At 39.9% G+C, this 23,908-nt stretch overlaps 1 protein-coding gene across 1 annotated transcript; it reads left to right on the top strand.

Annotated features, from left to right (window-relative positions):
- Nucleotides 1–468: 468 nt before the first annotated feature.
- Nucleotides 469–16,879, top strand: LOC129208641 (inactive pancreatic lipase-related protein 1-like). Its single transcript, XM_054831728.1, has 13 exons — nucleotides 469–577; nucleotides 983–1,025; nucleotides 1,793–1,947; nucleotides 2,482–2,607; nucleotides 4,751–4,885; nucleotides 5,988–6,096; nucleotides 9,118–9,237; nucleotides 9,482–9,601; nucleotides 11,040–11,158; nucleotides 12,300–12,429; nucleotides 13,534–13,645; nucleotides 15,396–15,563; nucleotides 16,760–16,879. The coding sequence occupies exons 2-13, from the start codon at nucleotides 983–985 to the stop codon at nucleotides 16,821–16,823; spliced, it is 1,401 nt and encodes a 466-aa protein (XP_054687703.1). The 5' UTR covers nucleotides 469–577; the 3' UTR covers nucleotides 16,824–16,879.
- The last annotated feature ends 7,029 nt before the right edge of the window (nucleotides 16,880–23,908 follow it).

Raw genomic sequence — 23,908 nt, 5'->3', positions numbered from 1 at the left:
TCCCTTCACTATGAAAAAAAACTATACCAGGCACATGAAGAGGTTTTTCTAAAGGGATAAGGCTTCACCAAATTGAGCTGATGTCAGGAAATGGGCACAAAAGACCCAGAAGCACTGGAGCATTCCACATCCAAAGTCACTTGATGCAGGGCAAGGGAGGGTGCTTAAAGATGATGTGGTTCCCTACTGGCTCCCCTAGTAGACCCTCTACATTCCAAGTACACAACACAAAACCCAAAAATCTTCCCAGCCAAGACAAGCCCCTAAATGCACTGCTACACAGATCCACAGAACTGTCTTTAATGTCCCACTCCAAATGTGTTTCTGCCTGGGAATTACCCTACCTCTGGAGCTCAAATCCTATTCTGGCTCCAGCACACCAATTCAAGTAATCTATGTCCGTGGATTTGGGACTTCTCAGAGAAACCAACTATTAAAGTTGTTTTCCATATTAGCTATAAACTATAATCTGAAATAAATGTTCCTATCTTTCTGGGAACATTTCCAAGGATAAAGCAGACTATAAAAAGTACATGCAAAGCTTGCACATTAGTGCATTGAGCTTCAAGGCTGCATTGTAAGTAGTTCAGTTTTGGTTTGTTTTTTTTTTTACCTCGTCAGGTATATGGCTTCCCAAGACACAGCAGTATAAAGGGGAACGGCAGCTCGTATAGGCATCCTTATGCTAATTCTAAAGTAGCTACTATACATCCGATTAGAAGCGTAGCCTCAACAGGACAAAAATCACTCTGGATATAAACTGTGCTTTAGCAGATTTAAGAGCCCCGCAATCTCTAGTGGAGCAAGCAAACATAAAGCTGACTCATAGGTCTCACATATGCAGTGGTCATAGATACACTTTGCAGAGAAGATGGACATGGCATCCTTTTCACCTTGACAAAATTCAGCACCAGAAAGCTAAGTGTGCTTGCTCATCAAGTGAGTTAGCAAATCCTAGCTGCTTCTTTTTCTACTGTTCTAGATGCTTGGAATTTGGATACTTGCACTACTCAGCACAGCAGAAGGTAAGCATATTGGGTTAGTATTTATATAGCCTTTCTATGCTGCTATGCTTTGTGAGATATATTCTACACTATGGTGCCTTAAAACTTACTGATTGAGGTTACATGGTTCACTTTCCTGTACAAGAATGGTGAGATGAGTGTGTCTGCGTGTTGTCTGTCGTCTTCTCCAGTCTGGAAATCCCACCCTAGGAACATGCAAGAAATGCTGGCATTTTCTATTTCAGAGCAAAGCTATTGCTCTACCAAACCTAGGAAATTATTTGTTGTAGTCTTATTTAGTGACGGAAATGGAGAAAAAGCCAGGGACGGAGGACGGGGGGGCAGAGGCAGTCTAATGAGGGTATAGCTTTATATATACAAGCCACTGGCTTGTATAGTATAAGACTTCTCATGTACAGTGTAGTCAGCTGTTCAGCACTGTCTCAAGTTATTACTTGTGTTTTCAATATCTTGGCTTGGTATTAGGAGAAACTCATCAGTTTGCCTTGGGCAAACCAGAGCTGGGAAAGATATTCAAGATATGGTACAGGATACCCATGGAGAAACTCCACTGAATACTTTGTTGATGAGCAATAGAGTGGCTTCTTCCTTGCGGCAAACTGTAGCCTTTGAAGATCTGAGAGAAGGCAACTGTTGGTCTTTGCTTTCTGTAAACCATAGGTTTTTCAAGAAACCAAGAGACCTCCAGAGAAGAGACGCTAAGAGTCATTAGCCTGCTCCACTTCTTTACTCATTCACATATTATTGATCTGATCTGTGTGCTACAGGCAAAGAAGTTTGCTATGAAAGGCTTGGATGTTTCTCAGATGATATACCATGGTCTGGGACTACAGAAAGACCAATCCATAAGTTACCCTGGGATCCAAAAAAGATAGACATTCACTTCTACCTGTACACGAGAGAAAATCCTACTAACTTTCAAGTAAGAACTATTGCAGCTTAAACATTAGCAAATCGTGCGCACAAAAGAGTAAATAAAAAAACCCAAACCACACACACAACCAAAAAGCAGACTCCAGCTGCATTCCTGAAGCGTTAGAAATGGCCAAACCTCCACTTTATTCAAGAGACAAACTTTTCCAGCTCTTTGGCATGGTCTCTGGGGTAGAACTCTTCCCCTCTGGCCCCCACAAAGCAGCACTGCCCCGTGGTTTCTGTATGGCCACTGAGAAGTACTGGGAAACTGCATTTTTAAAATCATTGGGAATTTTTTTCCACAGATAAGATGAAAATACATTAAAAGTAAAGTCTTGGCTGCTCTAAGATATGTGTCAAAGCTTGCTTTGAATGGAGATATAGACATTAAGCCATAGTCATGTGAGGACTTGCAGAGGAATTTAACATTGCATAACTTTTAAACACCTGTACAGATGAGCATAGTTCAGGTCTTTCCAATTTTGATAAACTATTTACAAAAAGCAGATTTAAATGTTTACTAATTTACTATCTACAACAGGAGATCTCTGCAACTGATGCCCCAACAATTGAGTATTCAAATTTTAACACAAGTAGGATAACCAGATTTATCGTACATGGATTTATAGATAATGGAGAAGAAAACTGGCTCTCAGACATGTGCAAGGTAGGTACCACAGGGAAATCCTGTCCCTGTGAAGTTCCTTAGTTTGCATTCATAAACACATTCCTAAAGCTGTTTTCTCTATTTCTAACCAATTTCTATCATAGTACTTGTAGTGATAAGAAGGGGAAAAAAGGCCACATTTTCAAATTGTTAGCAACTTAAATATGTAGCTCTGCACCTTGAGGAAAAGCATGAGGTAAAATGCATTCAAATCCTTCTCTTTAGTGAAGCAAGTGACAACAGGATTTGGCTCAATAAGTGTCCTTTTCTTGGGACAAGCACCACAAACCCTGCAGCAAGAAACTGCTTAGGAACTAGAGCAATTCCAGAAATAGCTGCAGACTCATAAGCATTGCATCATATTTCTCCAGACAAGAGACAGGTTTCTAGATGTGGAAAGTCCATCGCAAAGGTATGGGCTGCCACGGGAGCGTGGGAGGCTGCGGACACGGGCTGACCATTAACAGGAGCAATAACGCTGTAGAAATGTACATCCTGAAGGGACCTCAGGGCGATCATTTGAGCAAAGCTTTCAATCTAGGACTTGCTATGAACAGTGAATGAAGTGAAGCACTCTGCTTTATTGATTTTTGTGCTAATTCCCCAAGTTATTTCCTAATCCTATCCCCATACAAAGTTGCAATTTCAGCTTGTGGTCTTATCAAATCCTATAAACATGCTTTCTATTGCAGCTGCAGCTAATGAAAGCTACTAGTCATACAGCACAGAGCAAAATACCAGCTGATGGCATGCAACATTTTTAGGATAAGGTTTTCCAACTAGTCATACAACTAGAATTTTGTTGAAATTCTATATTCCTATTTTACTTATGAGAAACAATGTGAAAGTCCACTAAATCAAGGTATTTCACATGTATTGCATCACTGTTACCTGCTTCTCTTTGATACTTGGTCAAAGAAAATAAGTTTATTTGACAGTTTCTCATTGAAAAAAAAAAATCTATCTTGATTATCACTTCATGAACATTGAGGAATGATTGGTGGATTTGTTAGTTAACAATTTGTTCAAAATATCAGGAGCAGATTGATGTTTTAATAATTCACAGTCTCCCATTTTCCATTCTTAAAATAGAGATTTTTTTCTAGAACCTCACAATCAACAAGATAGCTCACATTTTGCTTCAGCTAGCCCCTTAAATCCTTTTGATCAATTTTCACAAGGATGTAGAGGCACAAGATAAATCTTTAAATTCTTTCTCTATTACGGTGGCCTATATTTTATCACAATGCTCCAATTTATTAAAAAAAAAAATGGTCTCAGTAAATCTTTTCAGTAAAGAGTGGAGCAAATGGGACTGTGAATACATCAGCTCTCCTATGTTTATCTGTTATTTACTTTCCTTCCCATTAAGAAATAATTCTATCTGCACATTTATTTTTACACTTCTAACATAGCCACAGACAATTTTATTGTCTTTTTTTGTCCTTTGCCAGTTGTAACTTGTTTTGGATGTTTTATAATGTCTGAACATAAAGCAAAAAAGAATATATCAAAGCTGCTAAAGCAAAATACACTTAGCCAAACAATCCATCTCAGAGGAGAAAAGCAAAGCTTCATATTTTGTGGCAGACAATAAAGTATCTGCCTATATTTACATATTCTCAAATAAAGCCATAAATCTGACATGAATATTCAGTGACACCAGCAATTTATGCACCCTCTTATAAAAACACAGACGCTCTCTTTCTTACAAATCTGTATCAGAAAAACACTCTTGATTTTCATCATCAAAAGTATAATTCTAATTGAATTTGAATTAAAAAAGTACTTTTAAATCACTTAAGTTAATCAGTACATGAGTAGACCTCTTATTTAGCGTTACATACAAAGTCTGATTGAAATTAAACATATCACTATATTGTTTTCCCTTCTGCAAAAAAAATACTGCTCTGGGTATTTGGAATGACTGTGTGGCCATTACCACAGCATACCACCCTAGGTCAGTATTGTGTCCTTATTTCAGCATTGTATGAGCACACATATATGCTAAGGTTTTGGTTCTTAAAATGTTCTAAAAATACCTGCAACATTTATGAGTTGAGCTGTAAAAAGGAACATTAACCAGTTACAGATTGTATTTACTGTGGGGCTCTTTAGTTTTTACTTTTGTTTTACAAAACAGAGGATGCTTACTGTGGAAGATGTGAATTGCATCTGCGTAGACTGGAAAAAAGGCGCGAGATGTCAGTACACCCAGGCATCAAACAACGTCCGTGTTGTGGGTGCTGAAATAGCTTATTTTGTAAATGTTCTTAAGGTAAGAACTTTCTGGTTATAAAGCTATAGTTATAATGCTCATTTGAAAGAAAGAAGATTCAGGAACTTTCATGAATGTGAATGTAGCCCACAGAAAACATTTTCTTCTATGCAGTGATCATTTTAGAAGTTGTGCTAAAAACAGATTTTTTTTTTTTAAAGTTAGAAAACCATGTCGCAACAACAAGGTTAGCCAACTTAGAGATATAAAGTTCTACAAGACATGCCCATAGTATAGCCAAACAGTTATTCCATAGATGTTAACAGCTGTGAAGTGTTGTGTAGCTTTAAATACGCAGAGGTAACAGACACAGCAAACTGCCTTTTCACAGAGACAAAGCCTACCAAAAGGCTCTTAAGAATGCCAGACAACCAGCTGGCAGCCAGCAGCTGGAGGACAACTGCTCTCCAGTGAGCAGCAGCTCCTGGGACAAACAGGACCCATGCAGCTGCCCCAGGGGACAGCCCTTGTGCACAGGGCCTACGTCTAGAGAAGGTGCCACGTGCCCCGTCTCTTAGCCAGCTTCCCATGGGAAGCGATGCTTGGTCTGAAGCCTTCTTATAATCTAAGTGCTTTCAACACACATTTCCCATAAAAGAAGTATAAATTACTTAAATAGATAGTACGCTGGGTCAAGGAGCGCTCTGACCCGTGTCTCGCTCTCTATATCTGCATTGCAGCTACTGAATTACTGTCCCAAAAGGCCGAAGGCATCTCTCCTCTCACATCCTGCTCCAGCTGCACATGTTGCCTGACCGGTGTAACTAAGAGTTCCTGCCTGGCTGAATCTTTCAAGCCAGAGAAGTATCCTGTGAATCTTAATGAGTCCAGGACATAAAGTGGATACAGAGCCTCTCAGGATTCTGTTGACAGAGCTGTGTAGAGCTTTAACAGCTTCTAAATGAGGGCAGCACCTGAATAAGGAGTTTTGAAATATCTATGTATCAGACATAAGTACCTAAACTGGCAAACAGATGCTGAAATCCTATAGGAGCTCCTGAGTCTGTAGTCAAATTTAAAGTAAATTTTTAGTCCCTTTTTACTCTTCCCTGTTGCTGATGAAAACAGATGTAGTAATTTTTTAATATTGCTGTTTTCTCAGGAAGAATATGGATACTCTCCAGCCGACGTTCACATAATTGGCCACAGCCTTGGAGCACACGTGGCAGGTGAGGCTGGCAGGAGGCAGCCGGGGATTGGAAGAATAACTGGTAAGTGACTTCAGTTACAGCTCATACTAAAGACACCACTGCTTAACAAAAGGTTGCTGTTCATTTTCTCTTATGATTGTATCAGACCGTGGGCTGTAGTTTAGTCCAGGGTAATTTGGACATTACAGACCTCAGCCTCTTCTCACAGTACACCGAGGAGCGGTGTCCTGGTAAGCGTGCGAAAACAGTCAGTGTGATGATTATTTTGGGTGCATATGTTTACAGAGCAAGGGAAAGGCTCCACACAGCTAACAGCCAGAAGGCCCCCTGCAATACCTCGGATGACTTGCTGATACACATTAAAGGCTGTGGCAATCCATACAGAGTTTGCTTTCTGATGCTTCATCCTAGCAGTGTTACTGCCCAGACCAGCGCTGGTTTGGAGCGGGACGGGAGTGATGCTGTAACATAACGATATTCCATTGTCTCTGCTAAAAACAAACTCACAATAACCAATGTACCACCAGAATCAGCTTTAGCTGCCGTGATTGTTTTTCATAATGATTCGTCCAACACTAACGTAGTAAAACAGACCAGGAGAGTAACCCGTGCCTTCCTTGTCATAGCAGCTTTTCTCCTGCCATTTTCACCTTTCATTAACCTGGCCTGTTATATAGTAGCACACCTGATGCAAAACATCACCCACCGCTTACAGGTCCCTCCAAAGCATGCTAGAAGCAGCAGAACAGTGAGCAGTTAGTTATTTTGTACTGCAGTTTTGCTAACAAATTTCATTTTCCAGAAAAGGGTGGATTAAGCCTGACATTTCAGAAGCAGTATGCTAACCTTCCTGATATATCATCCATTATCAACTTGCTTTGCTATGTCTACATAAACTTTTCACCTAGGAGAGTACATTAACAGTAATTAAATTCTGCTTTGGTTTTGTTGGGGTTTTTGTATTATTATTTCCAGCAAACTTTCTCAAGTTTCATTTTTTCCCTTAACTGTTGATACATTACATTTCTGTTATTTCCTTGGCAGCAAAAATCAAGTCACATAGTATTATATCACCTCTCCAGATTCAAGTAGACTAAAAAACTGCACTTAAAGAGACAGTCAGATTTCAACTGAATCCTTCTCTTCTCCTGAGGGAGATCACAGGTTTTATTTTTATACAGCTCTTGTATTAGTTGTAGCTACATGAGCTCACTCTTACTTTCCAGATAATGTCAGAGCTGACTGATCAGAAAGACCCCCCCCATTTTCAATATATTCCTAAGTAACAGCCGGTCCCTTTTAAGCGCTCCCACATTTCTGAGTTTAGACATTTTTAAGGAATACGATGTTGTTCTCTTCACTTTTGGTCAGCTGTACTGATTCAGTTTTTGCCTGGCCAGTGCTGAATTGCTCTGCTGTCTTTCCCGGTTGTGAGTTACACACACTATGCTCTGGGAAAGTGAGGAAGTCTCTCCACCGCTGAGCCAGGTTGTCCTATTGAATTCTTTCAGAGCAGGCATTTTTGGTTCCAGTTTGTTTTATAGCTATCCTCATGTCACCCTGAATATGCAGACTCTAGACGTCCTCCACTGGTCCCATAAATAGTGTCTGTGTCTCGCAAGATATAACAGATCAAGGCTCTGCGACTGCTGGCCAGAAGCATTTTCATTTTCCCTTTGATCCAACGGAAAGTTTTCCTTTTTCAGCGTCCTTTGGCTTGTAATCTGCTCTCTACCCACACCAGCTGAGAGCAAATGACTCTTGAAGGAACCATTTTGCAACACTTAAATGATGAAAATGCGTACAGCCGAGAGGCAAAGCGAAGCTCCGTGGAAGCGCAGGCTGTCTCAGCCCTCTGCCCACAGCAGGGGCATCAGTGATACAGCCACCACATAACCATTTGCCATATCCCTGCACTGTTCTTCAAGGGATTGCCCTCATTTTTCTCAAATTGTTTAACTGGCTCTTTAAAAAAAGCAAACGGCAATCAAATAGGCATATTTATTGCAATGTGAATTCAGTTCTAAAAAAGACATTCCAGAGACCTCACAAAGCAGAGATGCCATTTTGAGTATTTTAAAACCTCCAATACTCTCCCAGAGAACAAAACTGAAAAGAGGTAGTATCAGCTAAACTTGGGATCAAACCACTCCTTTCTCAAAATACAGGTAACTCACCCCACAGTCTACTTTCTTTAGCAATTTTTTAACATGTTCAGCACTTCCAGAGTTTAAAGGTACAGGCTTGATCTCCTTATTCATCATGCAGGCAGTGCCAATTGCAGCGTGCACTAAGCAGAGTGACCTTTCATACACAGAGACAGTTTTGGATATTATTAACACAGCCCTTTTCAATTTTTACTTTTCATCAGGGATTTCAGGCTTGGCAAACCTTGGACTAATAGTCTACAAAATTCAGTCCAAAAGCAAAACCAAATCTGCTGCCCAGGGACAACAAGAGATGCAAGTATAAAGCAGCAAAATTTGGGTAATTTGCAAGACTTCACAAGCTCCTGAAATTACTGCAGCAATTTGGGAAACAAATGAATTCTGTTTTCTGCTAGGATCAAAAGCAAAGATCATCACTTCAAAACTAGATGTTTTTCCAAAATCTGACTGGAGCCAGAAGTAGGCAGGCTGGTTTCAATGCCTCCAAGCACGTGGGATGCTACCAGCATCCATTCCTGTTTGAGTATTCTCAAACAAGGTACTCCAGAAGCCACACACATAGGTCATTACATGGGATGCAGACACAGCAACCTCAATTTGAGCAACATCAATAAAGAGAAGTTCAATTAAAAAAATAAAAGTTACATCCAAGTGTTGGGATTCAATGTTGATGTAAATCAGTAAAATTTCACAGGCTTCACATAGGTAATCCTTCCTCCTTCCTGGGAGGAAAGCCATTTGGTAAGAGAGAGCACACATCATTATTTTATTAATGCTTATACTACTTAGATATAAGGAACCATAGGTGACTATATATATATGTGATATTCATTATATACCATCATAGCGTTATGTAAAGTGATACTTCCATATCTCTTTATCTATACATGAAGAGCTAATCTCTTTCTTTCAGGACTGGACCCTGCTCAACCTTATTTTCAAGGCACTCCAGTTGGAGTCAGACTGGATAAATCTGATGCAGAGTTTGTTGATGTTATCCACACAGATTCAGCTCCCACAATCCCTTACTTAGGTAAGTATTCAGTCCTACTGCATAAATACTAAATTACTTATGCCCTGTGGCACTTAAATATCAAAATCATTCAGCAAGACTCAGTTGTGCTGGGTGATGCATAGACACAGAACAAATACACCACACTGGTCACTAACAGCTCATATCCTAAAATACCAAGCACAGACAAACTTCAAGCCAGCAGTTGTAGATATGAAGCAATATTAATTTAAAAATATGCTTACCCCTACTTTAAATGCTTCAGGTTTTGGCATGAGCACAGCTATAGGACATCTTGACTTTTATCCAAATGGAGGAGAGCAAATGCCAGGGTGTGGGAAGAACCCTGTTTCACAGATCGTAGATATCGATGGCATCTGGGAAGGTAAGTGTGTTGATTACATTACAAATTCAGGGGAAGGTCACCCCTCACAACCTAACTACTTAACTTTTCTTAATTCAGGTGTTCTGCATTAGCTTTTGGTGTGTCCACCACAATGGCAGCTGCAGAGTGTAGTGAAACTGTCAATATGCTCAAAATACACCATTTTCCAGAGCTTATTTGAAAACAAACAAGACAAAGTGTTTACCTCTGGAAAAATATGCCTCCTCTAAAGTATCTAATAACAGAAACAAAAGTTACTGAAACTGTGCCAAAACTTTTGAAGGGTCTGTAACAACGCACTTCATTTCTGCTTAGCTGCCCAGCAACAGTGCTGGGCGGAGTAGGGCAATGATGCTCACAGCTACTTGTTAGGGGATCATCAGCTGCAATTCTGCTGAGACAGAGCAATTAATTTATTTTTTTAAGTACCTATTACAATCTGGGTTGCATTAAAGCAATGTAATTACATCTATTTTTAGTCAGCTAAAAAAAGATTGGCACGTAGCTGACTAAAAAGACACTGTTCTTTGTTGTTTTACGTGGTTCTAATAAAAGCTCTAAGTTTTAGAAAAATTCTATGTATCTTAATAAAGTTAAATTGCACATAACATTAAAAAAACAAACCAAGATTTTGCTGCAGAGATTTTTCAGTATATCATCCAAGCTCATTTTTATATTGCTGCAAACACCTTAAACTCTGGGAATCCATGAACTTATTTGTGATACTCCTTTTACTCCAGGTCTTATTCAATGCAGCTGGAGGCATTACTTTTTCTTTTTCTTTTTTTTTTTTTCCCCAGAGTAAACTTGTTATCAATAATGGAGAATTAAAGCACAAAGAAATAACTGTGTTGTATATGATCTTCTTTTTAACTTAAAGCCAGGAAAATAAAGGCAACACAAAGGAAAATAATATATTCATTATATTATTTTTAAGAGGCTCCCTTCCTTAAGCACCCCCGAAATAATAATAATAATAATTTTGTTTTGAAGTCCTCAGCTGGAGCAAATCAGCATTGCCCTAGGAAGTTCACTGTTAAATACTTTTGATTTGGTTTTCTTTTGTTATGGTAATGCAACTGTTGCCTACAAAAGACCTGCTCCATGTAGTTCTCATTTCTATTGTGAAACTCGGTCAGATCACTGGAATAAGTGTTTGTGAGGGGAGAGGAGGGCAGGGGCTGAGCTGAGCTGCACAGCTGGTCTCCACAAAGCATTTCAAGTTTGCGTTTTATACCTGTTGAGTCAGTGATGTTCCTTAGAGCATCAATTCACTGCAAAAAGCAAGCTTCAAACCTAATGTTTGATACTCCAAGAACGGTGATGAGGCTTCTGAGGGGGAACGATACGTCTCAATGACATGGCAAGGGCTGTGCCAGTATCTTTCCTTGCATGGTAACAGAAAGCAAAGAACTAACCTGGGAGCATCTTTTCACAGGAACTCGGGACTTTGTGGCTTGCAATCATTTGCGGAGTTACAAGTATTACTCTGACAGCATTATGCACCCTGATGGATTTCTAGGCTATGCCTGTGCTTCATATGATGTTTTTGAAACAGTAAGTATTTCTCAGAGCCTCAGGATGGACCACACCAAAAATAGTAGCTCTTATCTATACATCTGAAACTCAATTTATTTCTGCTAGCTTGCACCCGAGTGCATGTGTAAGAGAAGTGTCAGACATCCTAAAGTATTATAGCTGAGGCAGCTGATGTGAGTCAAAGTAGGAAAAGGCAACCACAAAACAGGGACATCCCTGGTTCTGTGCTGATATGACAGCCCTGAGCTACAAGTGGAGCTGCTGCGGCTTCCCCAGGCCTGCTCTGCTGTATCACACTGGGGAAGAGGTGAGGAGGAGAGCCTGTCCCCGTAATCATCAAAGGTATTTATCCAACAGCAATGAGTGGAATCCCGTACTGTAGCAGATGAGCTTTCAAACATAGCTTAAATATCTTTCTTTTTTTCAAAATAACAAAAGTAAAATAATATGTCATGGCCTGATGGGGTCAATCCATGGTCAAAGTACTTTGGTGGCTTAAGATGGCCTCAGGGACAGAGCACAACGGTTTATGGACTAGGTCAGGAAGCCCTTCCCTCTCCCAGACTGGGAGACAGGGAACTACAGCCTACGAGTAGCAGGGAGGTAACGGGTTCTTCATATCCTACAGGCAGTATGGACAGAGGTATCAACTTCTGTAGGGCTTAGATTGACCTTTATACCTTCTGGGCAAGGGACAGAGATCACACTTCTCAGATCACTTTGGGAAAAGGTGACTACCTGCTTCTGTCACCATAGTAAAAACCTGCTTTCAGGACAAAAATGAGCTTTGTTTTCAAGACAAAGCCTTTCTTTACCCAACTTGAAGGCATAAGGAGACATCATTCTTTCTTATCAGCTGCTGGGAAAGACACCTCCTCCCCTCTGCTCCAGCTCAAGACTACTCAAGAATGTCACTGATGTGGCTGAATTGAGCTGAATGGCATGAGAAAATACATTGAGCCCAGAAAAATCAGAGCCTTTGAGAAAGCTGGCTAGCTTATGTGATTCTTCTCAAGTCACAGAAATGATTACTTGAAATTTGTTGTTGCGGTGATACAGGGCCGGTTAGGTGGATATGTTAAAAATAAGTCCTATGACTAATATTTTTTTTTCTTGGCTAGCTGGATAATTTTATGAATGATATATTTGTTTTCACTAGGAAAACTGTTTCCCATGCCCACATGAGGGATGCCCAAATATGGGTCACTTTGCAGATAAATTTAAAGGGAAAATTAAAAATAATTTCGTGAAACTTTACCTGAATACTGGAGAGGCCAAGGATTTTGCTCGTGAGTTTCAATTGTTTCCATTGCTACCTACTCCTTGTAAACAAACCTTTTTATTTTCCTGTTTTACAATTAATTTTAACAGATCTCATAGCAGTGCAATGGCTTTTCAGTCCTTCATGCCTTTTCCTCTTTTGCTCCAATACTGCTGTCCAGTTTTGGGCCCTCAAGTACAAGAAAGACGTTGACAAACTATAGAGTCTAGTGAAGGTCACTGAGATGTTTAGTGGGCTTCACTACAAGGTGCAAGGAGAAAGGAGTTGCAGCAAAGTAATTTCTTATTAAACAGTATGAAAATTACTGGCACAATGACAGCGGTTAAATGCAGGAAGAGGGGCCCAGAGGATCTGGGAAATATCCATCTTTGGAGATGTTCAAAACTCAATCTGATAAAGGCCAAGCGCAAGCCGATCATAGCTGGTCTTGTTTTGAGAAGTGGATGGACCAGATGACCTCCTTTACAACCCTGGTTATCCTAAATGTCAGCTCTCACAACATGTTTCTTCCTTTGCCATTGTAAACAAGAATCAGAAGGAGAAGAGCTGCTTTTCCAAACTGTGTGCTAAATGAAAGTTCCTGCCCACAAAAATTATTTTCTTTGAGCTTCAAAATTTTTTTATACTCCTTTTACACTGCTTATATTCTGGTATCTATCAGTATTTATTTCTGACACCACCTTCTTTCCAACTTCACTGTGTATAAAAAACTTTGTGGTTAAAATGCTGATCTCTATATTGTGTTTACTATGTTATGGATTAGATTTTTTTTCCCCCCCCTCCCAGAAAGTAACAAATGTCTACCCATTTCTTAGGTTGATCTCATTAAGGCTTAATGACAGATCAGACTCACTGATGTTTTGTATTTGTTTTGCATGGTTATAACCCAAGGAAGAGCAGGGAGCACCAAGGTTCAGGTGTGAGAGAGAGCATTGTGTTAACCCCTTTCAGCCCAGCCAGCCTGCAATGTAACCTTGAGCTGAAAGTCAAAGGCAGTAATAATCTTCTTTTGCTTTCAAACACACTGTACAGACCAAAAAACCAACCCTTGATATTTTGGAGACCGTTTCTCCCTGGGTACAATCCAACTTACTGTATTTCTTCTGTGTAGTTTGGAGGTACAAAGTAACTGTGACCCTCTCTGGAAACAGTAAAGTTAAAGGATATGTAAATCTTGCCCTGTATGGAAGCGGTGGGAACACAAGGCAGCATCAGATCTTCAAGTAAGTTCAAAATTCAATAGAAAAGAAACTTCAATTCTAGAATGTTTAATTAATATTTTCAATTAGTGTTTCGGTTTAAATGGGTCCTATTTTACAGATCACATTCTACCCCCAGATGCAGCTCCCTGATGTAAATGCAGTGACAATTCACGCTGGATTTGAAGGCAGACATTTAGAATGCAGGATTTTAAAATGTTAGAATTTGGTGTCACTTGTTTGCCGTACCACCAAGGTCTAGCTGGACCTGCACTAGCAGAGTTCTGATCTCTTTGTCTGTCACAGGCTTATAAAAAGTTGGTGCTAAAGCTACCTTATGATTTACTACTACTTTTTGTGGTTCATAACTTTGCTTGCTCACACTGAAGCTGCTTGCTTGCCTCACGTGGTTTTGTTTATTTGCATTTTTTGTCTTTGTTTCAACTAAAATATCTGAAATGATGAAAAATATGGAGAAGGCATTTTGATGTGGGTTTTATTTTTTGGTTTTGGGTTTTGTTTTTTATTTTTTGGTTTTGATTTTTGTTTATTGGAAGCAAAGTCACTTCCACTTTCCCAAGTAGGACTTCACATCTTCACGCTTGGCAGCAGGTATTTGCTATGAGTTGATCCCCATTTGCAGGCATCTGTGCATTCACCTGGGATCAGCCTGCCAGTACCGAGTGTGCTCCAGCACTCTCTAGCTGCTATTTGCATAGCCTGTGTCAATTTAATTGCTGAAAGTGAACTTTTTATTCCACAGCAAATCTTGCTCTCACCTATCAGGCACCACTGTGGATCCGACGAAGCAAAAACGCAAGGGGATTTTGTCCTCTGTCTCATTACTTTCATTGCCATAAGCCTTTTAATATGGAGGAGAATAAACATCCTCCTCTGCAGGCAGAAGAATGAGAAAGTGCAAAGCTAGGGGAAGGAATAAAAATCCTGTCTTTCTGAGGTTTCTTCTGGGTGATTCTGCTGGGTCCTCTGCTTTTCTCTTTTCCCCTCCTGTATCTCTCAGGTCATGTCTACAATAACAGTTCTGCAGTGATAAAGGCATCACACATTCAAATGTCTCCTGACTTCATACAGGAGGGGTAAATTTAAGAAAGTAGCCCTTCACCTTCAGAGCATGGGGATGAGAGGGGACAAAGGAGATGATCAGAGAAGCATTGGCTCATATTCAGTGAGATGTAATAGCTGAAGCCATTACCAGTCTCAAACTGCTGCCATTTGCAGTTTGCTGTATTGATGCGACATGAAATAAGTAGCCAGATTATAAGCTATGGTGACCCAAGAGCAGATGCACATTTGACTTGGCCATGGCACTGCAAGTGTGGGAATCTCTGCTAGTGAGCCAAGCTGAGCAGCTGGTGGATAATCCTTTTGGCCATCCCAAACAAATACAACATCTGTATCTTATAAATTAATTAACATTAAATGAAGAATTATTTTACATGCAAAAAAACCTGCCTACATAAGCAACAGGGAGCAAGCTCTACCTTCTCCACAGGGACTATCCTGTAACTGGGTCTTCTTGTACGGTGTGAGTGCAGCACATCAGGCCTACCTGCCTTTCCTTCTTCTGACAAACACTGATTTGGGATGATTTACATTGAAAAATTGGCAATAATGTTGTTACCATATTATAAGCTAAAATTGTCTCTCTGCTACTTTTTTACACACTTGCTACTATAGCAAATCAGTTGACAGGACTGGTAATTAATATTAAATGCCAGCAAGCCTCATATCCATAAAATGTTATTTTTCACAGGGGGACCCTTCAACCAGACAACATTTACACAAGCTTCATTGATGCAGAAGTTAACATTGGAACAGTTACAAAGGTTAAATTTCTTTGGAACAACAATTGGTTAAATCCAACTTTTCCTAAACTAGGAGCTGCAACTATTACAGTACAATCTGGAGAAAATGGAAAAGAGTAAGTATATCCATTGTGAAAATTCTGAAAGTTACTTGGGAAGATAGGTGACAGAATTATATGTGGGGTTAAAGCATTTTCACAAGAAAAGCTATTTAAAGCATTCAAAGACTCTCAAAGAAACCTTTTATTTCCTTCCTTTCAAGACACTGTTCATCCATAGTTCAATTCACTACTTCAACCCTTGCCTTAAATAGCTTCAAAGAAAAACTTAAAATATTTACAGGCTTCAGAAGAGAAAACTTCCTGTATGACCCTTTGGGTAAAAAAAAATTAGCACTGGCTTGGATTATCAGCATCATTCTTGCCAAGCTCCTACTGTGCACAAGAACTGGTTATCTGTGTCTGAGCTTGCATTGAGGTGTCAACTCACTGTCAGCTGGAACCAGCAGAAGTTTTCCATTGATACTGGTGGTCCCTGAGATCATGATTGACAAGAGAGAACGGTGACAATAAGCCTACCCTTCCAATGAGCAAGGCTAATACTTGGAAGCTGCACTTAAAAGGCTAAATCTAAAGTCAAAGGAAATAGGCTAAAACTGATTTCTGTAGACTTCATGGAATACGGCTTGAATGCTCCCCTTATAGAAGTATGATTTACTGATCCAATTCTACTCATAAGTTGATCAGTTACGTTATTTCATCCACCTCATGACTGGGTATCTAGAAGAGGAGGTATAGTATATGTTTTAGACCCATATACAAATTCATAGTTAAAATACCATCACTTAAAAGAGAACATGGGAGATGGAACCAGTTCCGAGCAAACCGCAATGATCACAGCCCAGCAGCTTTACCTTTCAGCAGAGCTCCTAAGTCCAGGTGTAGTGCCTATGCACAAAGCACATTGCTGATGAAGCATCATTTCTGTAGATAGCGAGTCACTCTTCTATTGACTCATGCACTTTGCACAAGTAGTTGTGATCATCTACATAGTGATGGTAGCACAAAATCTGGGAAAAGAAAAAAAAAAAAAAGAAATGTAAAAGGAAAGGCAGGCAGGCAGTCAACCAGAATGAATACAATCCATCAATACTTTCCCCAGCAGTAATATTTCAAACTTAGGAGCTGAAAGTATGTAATGTTCGGTTGTGTCAAATGACAAATCAGATTGACTTATTCTAAAGTAAATCCACTTGTATAATCTCAACAAATCTTGACAACTCAAGGCACTTGTATATTTTTGTTTTCTTCAGATTTCGTTTCTGTGGTTCTGGGACGGTGAGGGAGGATGTTCTGCAAACTCTTACTGCTTGCTAACAGCACATACAGATGCCCAAAATTTTGCTACCAATAAAAGCTAGTCATGCGTAAAACACTGGAGTCTGCTGTCACTGCAGTTATAATACTGGTGATGGGGATTTTTTGCTGGTTTGGGGCAGGGGAGGTGTGTGTCTGTGGATACCTGTCTATAGACAGAATTCTGAGAGTAGCTTTAACAAGTGAGTGAGCCAAAGCCTGTTGAAAAGTTCCCCAATTACAGCCTGTTTCAAAATAATTTTAGACCTAAGGCTAAGCCAGGAAATAATGTGAAATGAAGATGAAAGAGGTAGGAGGGTAAGTAGTTACAAAATGGGGCTGGAAGTTTAATTTTAATTACCCGTGAGAGACAGAACAGTGAACGTGATGGAGGACTCATAAAGTGTTTTGGTGTGTTAATGCTGAACTAAGCTCGGACCACATGATCTGGACAGAATTAATCTGAGAAAGCTGCACAGCAAATTTCAAATGCTAGTTATGTTTCACCAACATGCTTATAATCACAACAATCACCAAAGTGTCCTGACATCCCATATGCTGGCCCTCAGCCTTGAACAAAACTGCCAGGTGTTGTAGTTAAGTCACAAAACAGGGGATGTAACCAGGGAGTTACTTCTTTCTCTGCTCTTTGATAACCACATCCAACCAAAGTGTAGATAGTTCACAAATTCGTTTCTGTTCCTACGTAATGCTGCCTCTGCTCCCTCAGCCTGCTGCTGGAGAAGCAGCCTGCTTCTCCTCTGCTGCCAGAGGAACCTCATCCTCACTGAAAAAACCCACAGAACTGCTGAGGCCTGGAGATCTACCACTCCTTGGGACCTTCTCTTCAGCACTTTCTCTTGAGGTTCCCCAGACTGAGGCACTCCGCTCTATCTGCATCTCTGCACGACCTTTCTTCCTCCCAGGATGTCTCGTCCTGAAGGACATCAATCCCCTAGCAAGGCTTTGGATTCCCCTTGCAGTGGTGAAGGTTGAAACCAATTTATTCTGTGTTGGAGCACTTCTAATACAGAAGAAAAAGCAGTTTAATTAATTCAGTGCATTCTGCCAGCTCTTGCAGGGTGATGGGAGGGAGAGGGGGCTGGAAAGAGTAGAAAAAGAACCATCAGCACTGAAAATTGGCAACTTATGGGCATGCTCAGAGCCGGAATAAGTTCCTTATGTGAAAACTAAACTGTTCCTTGGTTTACCCCAACTGAAGAGAATATCCCCCAGCAATTTCAGTTTTAGTCAGAGATGCGCAGGCTTGCTTTTAAGTTTAAAAACCTTCTAAATTGCACTTGTGCTTCTTGCCCACATTAAAAGGCACTGCCCAATTGTGCTGCTCCAGGAGCACAGTATGTATCAAATGTTGATCTGGAGAATCACTGTTGTCTCAGTCCCTGAAACCTTGCCCTAGGGAGGATAACGGGGAATAAAGGGGACACGCCTTGCTATGCTGTCACAGATGTGTGGGATGTTAAAATGCTAAGCCAATGTCTTGCCCAGCTTCTCTCAAGAGGGAGAACCAAATGTTTTTCACCCTGATGATACCACTCGTATCTGCCCCTCATTGAATTGCTTCCCTCTCTGTGCAGCTCCTCATGGCAGCAGCAAGTACACAGCAGAGAAGTTTACTTTGTGTGTTTTCTTCCCAGCCTATGCTGTCCGTGAGGGGTATAGGCTAACGCTTATTTTGGCTCCAGTTTTTCCCATCCGTGGTCAACCTTATAATGGTAGAATAAGAGGGTAAGGCCTAATAATTTCAAGGATGTGAATTGTTTGTCCTGCATCAGGCTGCGGTAAGCCCAGTTTTGGGTTGCTCCTGCAAAGGGTTTCTTGGCTCTCCGCAGCTGCACGGAGGATCCAGCTGCAGGACTCTACGCATTTTCGCACTTCATTTGTGCCATCCAGTCCAAGGAGGAACACACATCCCCAGGGAGATAAATAGTTATGGGTTTACTCAGAGCACGCGTAACCATAGACATGGGAGTTGGCATGTGATGTTGGGTTTCCAGGTACCCCGCGTCCATTTGACACCGCCTGCTTCCTTCTGCCTTGACTATTTGTCTCTTCTAGAATTTGGCTTCCTGATCTCACTACCTCCTGCTGAGGAAACCTCAACAGGGCTATTAACTTCCTAACACTGCAGAAGAGTTTCTCCTTTGTCTTTTGTTCCTTTACCTTAGTATAAGCAGATTCTTGCCTACACAATTGTTTTGACAGTCATGATATTCTCTGCATTATCCTTTGCCATAGCCACTTCAGCAGCCCATGTAATTTTAACAAACACCTAACAGAATCAAGACTTTAAAGTTGACAATAGCATAATAAAAAATCTCCTTTTAATAATGAACTGGAGCTGCCGTCATCTTGTTTTAGCAGAGTAAAATCTCTCCCCCCTCCCGAACACTTTACAAAGCTATTACATAAAATGCAATGTTAAATGAACAACAAATTACTTTCCCTTTAGCTAGCTTTTAATGCTAATGGTGCTATTTATTCCTGACCTTTTGAAATATTAGATTTTTTAAATGACAACATAAAAAGAATTCTTGTTTGAAAACGCAAGCGACTTTAAACCACATGTTATTACTTGTAAGTATAGCATGCACATGCATCATTCATTTCAGTGTCCCATTTATGGCTAATTGGTATATATTTCAGTTGACATATATTGTTCTCCTGCAAACGTGTCAAATTCCTTAACGATGGCAGTGACAAAAGCATAGTGCTTGAGATATATAAATTACGCTCTTTACCATATAATCATTCTTATCTATTGGGAATGCTATTTGTGACAAATCATGTTCAAAAATACACGCTAAATTGATTATTTTTTTAAACTTTAATATCACACCATTCATGGCAAGTCGTTGATTGAATCTTTAGATGTAGAAATGTTTTGATTTTTATCTGCATCATTTTGTAGCTTTAGAAAAGCTCACTTTATTTATTAAAGGAAGAGTAGCACGGCGCAGATCTTAAAATGTATCTTTTGTTACCCGCATAAGAAAACAAATGGACTGTAATTGTGGATATGGAATGAGTAATTTGGTGAACGACGCTTTGTGCTGTAGTTTAGGTTTTATAATTCCTGCCAGAAATTACTATTATTTTGTTGGTGGGCAGCATTGCAATCAGGATTTTAAATATGGGAGCAACTCGGGGCACATATTTTCATTACATTTTAGATTGCCATGTGCAATGTATTTCTCTCCTATATTACAAATCATCTGAGAACAACCAGAAAAAATTGAAGATTTCATGTGACTCTAATTATTACTGAGATATAGCAGTGCTCATTGTTGTCTTTAGACAATGCTGCCTATAGTCATTACTTTGCTCCATAAATCAGTAGGATAATGAGGTTCTATCTTTCAAGAAATATTTGAGCGTATCTTAATTTGGCATTGATGAATTCTCCTTCCTGAACCTCTTGAGGTTTTTTTAATCATCTAGTTTGTCATATTAGAGCTTTCATCACCTAGCCACAGCTGACAGTGTTTATGTACGCATATTTATTTCCATACCTTTCTGGGATGTGTCCTCAGAGGTTGCAAATAGGAATTTTATAATGTTATGCCTGAAGGCTATTTTGTTGTTAATTTGAGTGTAAATCACAAGGTATTTTGCCACACCCTCATACTTCAGAAATATATCGTCTGTATGGTTGCATTTAACTGTGGAAAAACAAGGCTAAACTTGTTGACATCTTCTTACTTTTAAAAACTGGAAACAGTTTCTTTGACAAAAGAGGCATTTACTTGAAGAAAATACTGTCTTTTTGAAAAAAAAATATAGTAAGTTCAGATACCCATTTTTTTCTCTGCAAACCCTCTCAAATTTGAAAGCAATGAAAGGTTAAATGTATCAGCATTTCTAATCGGTCAAAACAGAAGGCTTCAGTAGGGGACAGAGGAAGAAAGGAGAAGGTCAACGTGATCCTCCCACAGCCCTAAATGAAAAAACACTGATAGTGGCCTACACGCCACTTACGTCTCAACTGTGCCTGTATACAAACAGAAACAAGAAGCAAAGTACTCTTTAAATTAGTCTAAATGTTGTATTCAATTGCACAATAACAATTGAGTGGCTACTACACTTCCTAGCATATTGAAAACATATATTATGGGAGACCCAAAGACAAAAGTTGCGTTCAAGTCCCTCTGTGCTATGGCCCATGTAATTATTGTTGCGGTACATATCCTATGAAAAATTTTACCTTTAATTGCATTAAGTGGATAATTGCTTCACATCAAACCAATTAGGGAGGTGAAGAGGGGGGGGGGAAGCGGATATAAACCTGCAAAGCAATGCACTTTTTTGCATAATAATTTGCATTATTATAATTTCACATGTAATTTTAGATAAACATAAATCTCATTTGATCTCATTAAAAATAAAAATAATGAACAATACTGGTGCCTCAGTTTGGGGTGTGCAGTTTCAGAGTTTGGATTCCCCTGGGAGTGCTGATTATCCCCTCTGGAAGGTGAGGTATCCCATGAGAGCGATACTATTTCTCGCTCAGAAGAGGTTCTTCATGGAGCAGGAATATAGTCATCACCTTAATTACGTGGGATGCAAAACACACCATGAACATATGTATGTCTTGCCTGAGACAATGGAAGAGCAGAAGCCATCCCCCCCTTCTCTGAACACCCAGCACTGTATTTGCTGACCGCAGCCTGAGTCAGGCTACAGAAACTTCCAAAGGAGCTGCTTAAAAAATAAACCCAAACTCTTGTTTTAGACTGCCAACCCTTTCCTTAGAGTCCTTAATTCCTTACTGAAACACCAACCATCTCTCATTTGATGAGAGAATAAAAATCAACAAGAGGGGATCATGAAGAAGGTTGTCTGCTACCTCCAGCTCTCACCAAAGGCTGCTGTCTGTCCCTCGGGAAGGTCTTTGGCCTGACCTCACATCTCTCTCCAAACCTTTCTCATCTCCCCTTTACTTGCAGTTTGGAAACGAGTGCCATCTGATCCCTGCAGAGGCGCAGTAAATTCAGCGGGGAGTCAGATAGGAGGATGCATTTGCTCCCTCTGCACCCTGACTCTGCAATCATCCATCCCCAAATTCACATCTCTCACAGAATGCGGGGAGCGAGAGTTTGGGAAAGGAGGTTTCTCCACCTCATTAAAGAGAGATCGTAGATCCTTAAGCCTTTGGTTTAATTCAAAAAGGAGTCAAAATGTCTTTGCCAGGTCATGAAAATCAGCCTCGGTTCCTCCCACTGAACCTGAATGACAAACCCTCTCCCGGTGGCTGCGACAGAAAGGACAATGAAGGGCAGTTGGTAGCAGTGATGTGCCATTCCATGCTTGGTCTGAAGGGACTGCGACACTGCAGTAGAAAAGAGCATATTTTTGTTGCAAAGGATGATTGTAGGGGATTAACAATTTCTTTTTAATGGAGGAAAATGTTAAAAGTGAAGAGAAAAGTGACTGCACTAAAGAATAATTCTCCTTTTGACCCACAGAGAAAGAGGTGCCTAATGAAAATATATGATCACGGACAGTGTGAAGATAACTGTCTGATCAGATAATGGAATTGTTTTCAGTGATAAGAATGAATCCATTACTAATGCAAATAACGATAATAATTATAATTTGCAATACAGTAAAAATCACCTAGTCTACCTCCTCCTCTGACAGGAGACTGTATAATAAATTATAGGCTGAGAAAAAAAATTTTCAAAGGGATAAAGGTTAAAAGATTAAAAAAAATTCTGAAACTTAAATGCTTAACAGGGAAGTCAAGACCTGAAAGCAGAAATTGGTGCTATTAAATAAAGCAATTGTGAAGAATGAGATATTATGGAATTGATTAACAAACCAGAAACCAAACGTTTCCTCATATCACTACCTCTTGTCACAGATTTCAATAATTTTGAAAGAACAAAAAATTAAGAGTTGGCGTATAACAAGAAAATTAATTATTTAAATGTAGGTGAATATGCTAATAGTACCCTGGGAAGATGAATATAACTTAACACACAAAAAGCCCTCAGAAGGGTTCAATACATTTGGGGAGTTTCACCAGTTGTTTCTGCTCTGCTTTGGTATCCGAAACAGGTCCACCTCTTCTGTCACTCCCACCCAGGCCATTTGCAGACCATGCATATCTATAGGGCAGATCTTTTGGGGTTCTCTGGGCACACTGAGAGCCTCATACCAATCCCATAATCTTATTCGTTCATGTGAGGTCTTTTGGGTATGGAGACAATGTGAAAAATGCTTCATTTCACCTTTGTGGAGGAGTAGAATAGGGTAGATGAAACAAATCTTGTATTAGAGTTTGCGCTACAGTGAGCTGTTTTACTGTTTACAGCAATTCTGCTTTCTCTATCGGTTAAGCAGAGAGGAAATAGCACTACATAGGGCTTACCATATATTGTTGGCATCATATCAGTCACATAGGTTTAGGTGATGGAGCACTGGGAATCTACCAGGAGATCATGTGATTCTTCCACATCCATCAATTCTGAGTAAAACAGCAAGTGTCCAAGTCTAAAGCACTGTCTTCCAACACTCTTCATTTAGATCCTCGTTTTCCAAAGCATGGTATGTCCCCTAACAGCCATGTAAGAAGAGCTGGGGATCTTAATGACAGGGAGTGTGTAAGGGAGACTTAAAGAAAGACCAGAGGTGCCAACATCTAGTCAAAAGTAGGGGTGACTACCAGATGAAATTAGTTTTTAACCTCAGAGTGGAGTCCAGTTTTCTGCAGTTGGAGTATTTTATTGCATTTCAAATTCATAGTTAAAAGCTCAATGTATCCTTCCTGAACTTCCCCAGCAAGTTGTTCAGGAAGTTAGAGATTTCTTACTCTCTTTGAAGTTTTTCATTGCAGCATTATTCAAGTAAAAGCTCAGCACATTTCAGGTCGGTAAAGCACAAAAGTTGTTTACCAGAACTTCCACAGTCTGGGGGTTCAAGGAAAATGCTTTCACAATGCAAATTCTAAAAGAAAAATTAGTTCAAAACTCGCGGTATGTTTCATAACCATGATTTGTGGTTTCCTCACGAGTGCAATTTATCAAAAACACACCCAGCTAATATAATATTAACTACTGTAACAAGCTCCTAAGGTTTAA

Source organism: Grus americana, chromosome 7 (assembly GCF_028858705.1).
Source record: "Grus americana isolate bGruAme1 chromosome 7, bGruAme1.mat, whole genome shotgun sequence".
NCBI classification, from domain to species: Eukaryota; Metazoa; Chordata; class Aves; order Gruiformes; family Gruidae; genus Grus; species Grus americana.
The sequence above is the reverse complement of the archived record's forward strand: the minus strand, read 5'-3'. Positions and strand labels throughout refer to the sequence as shown.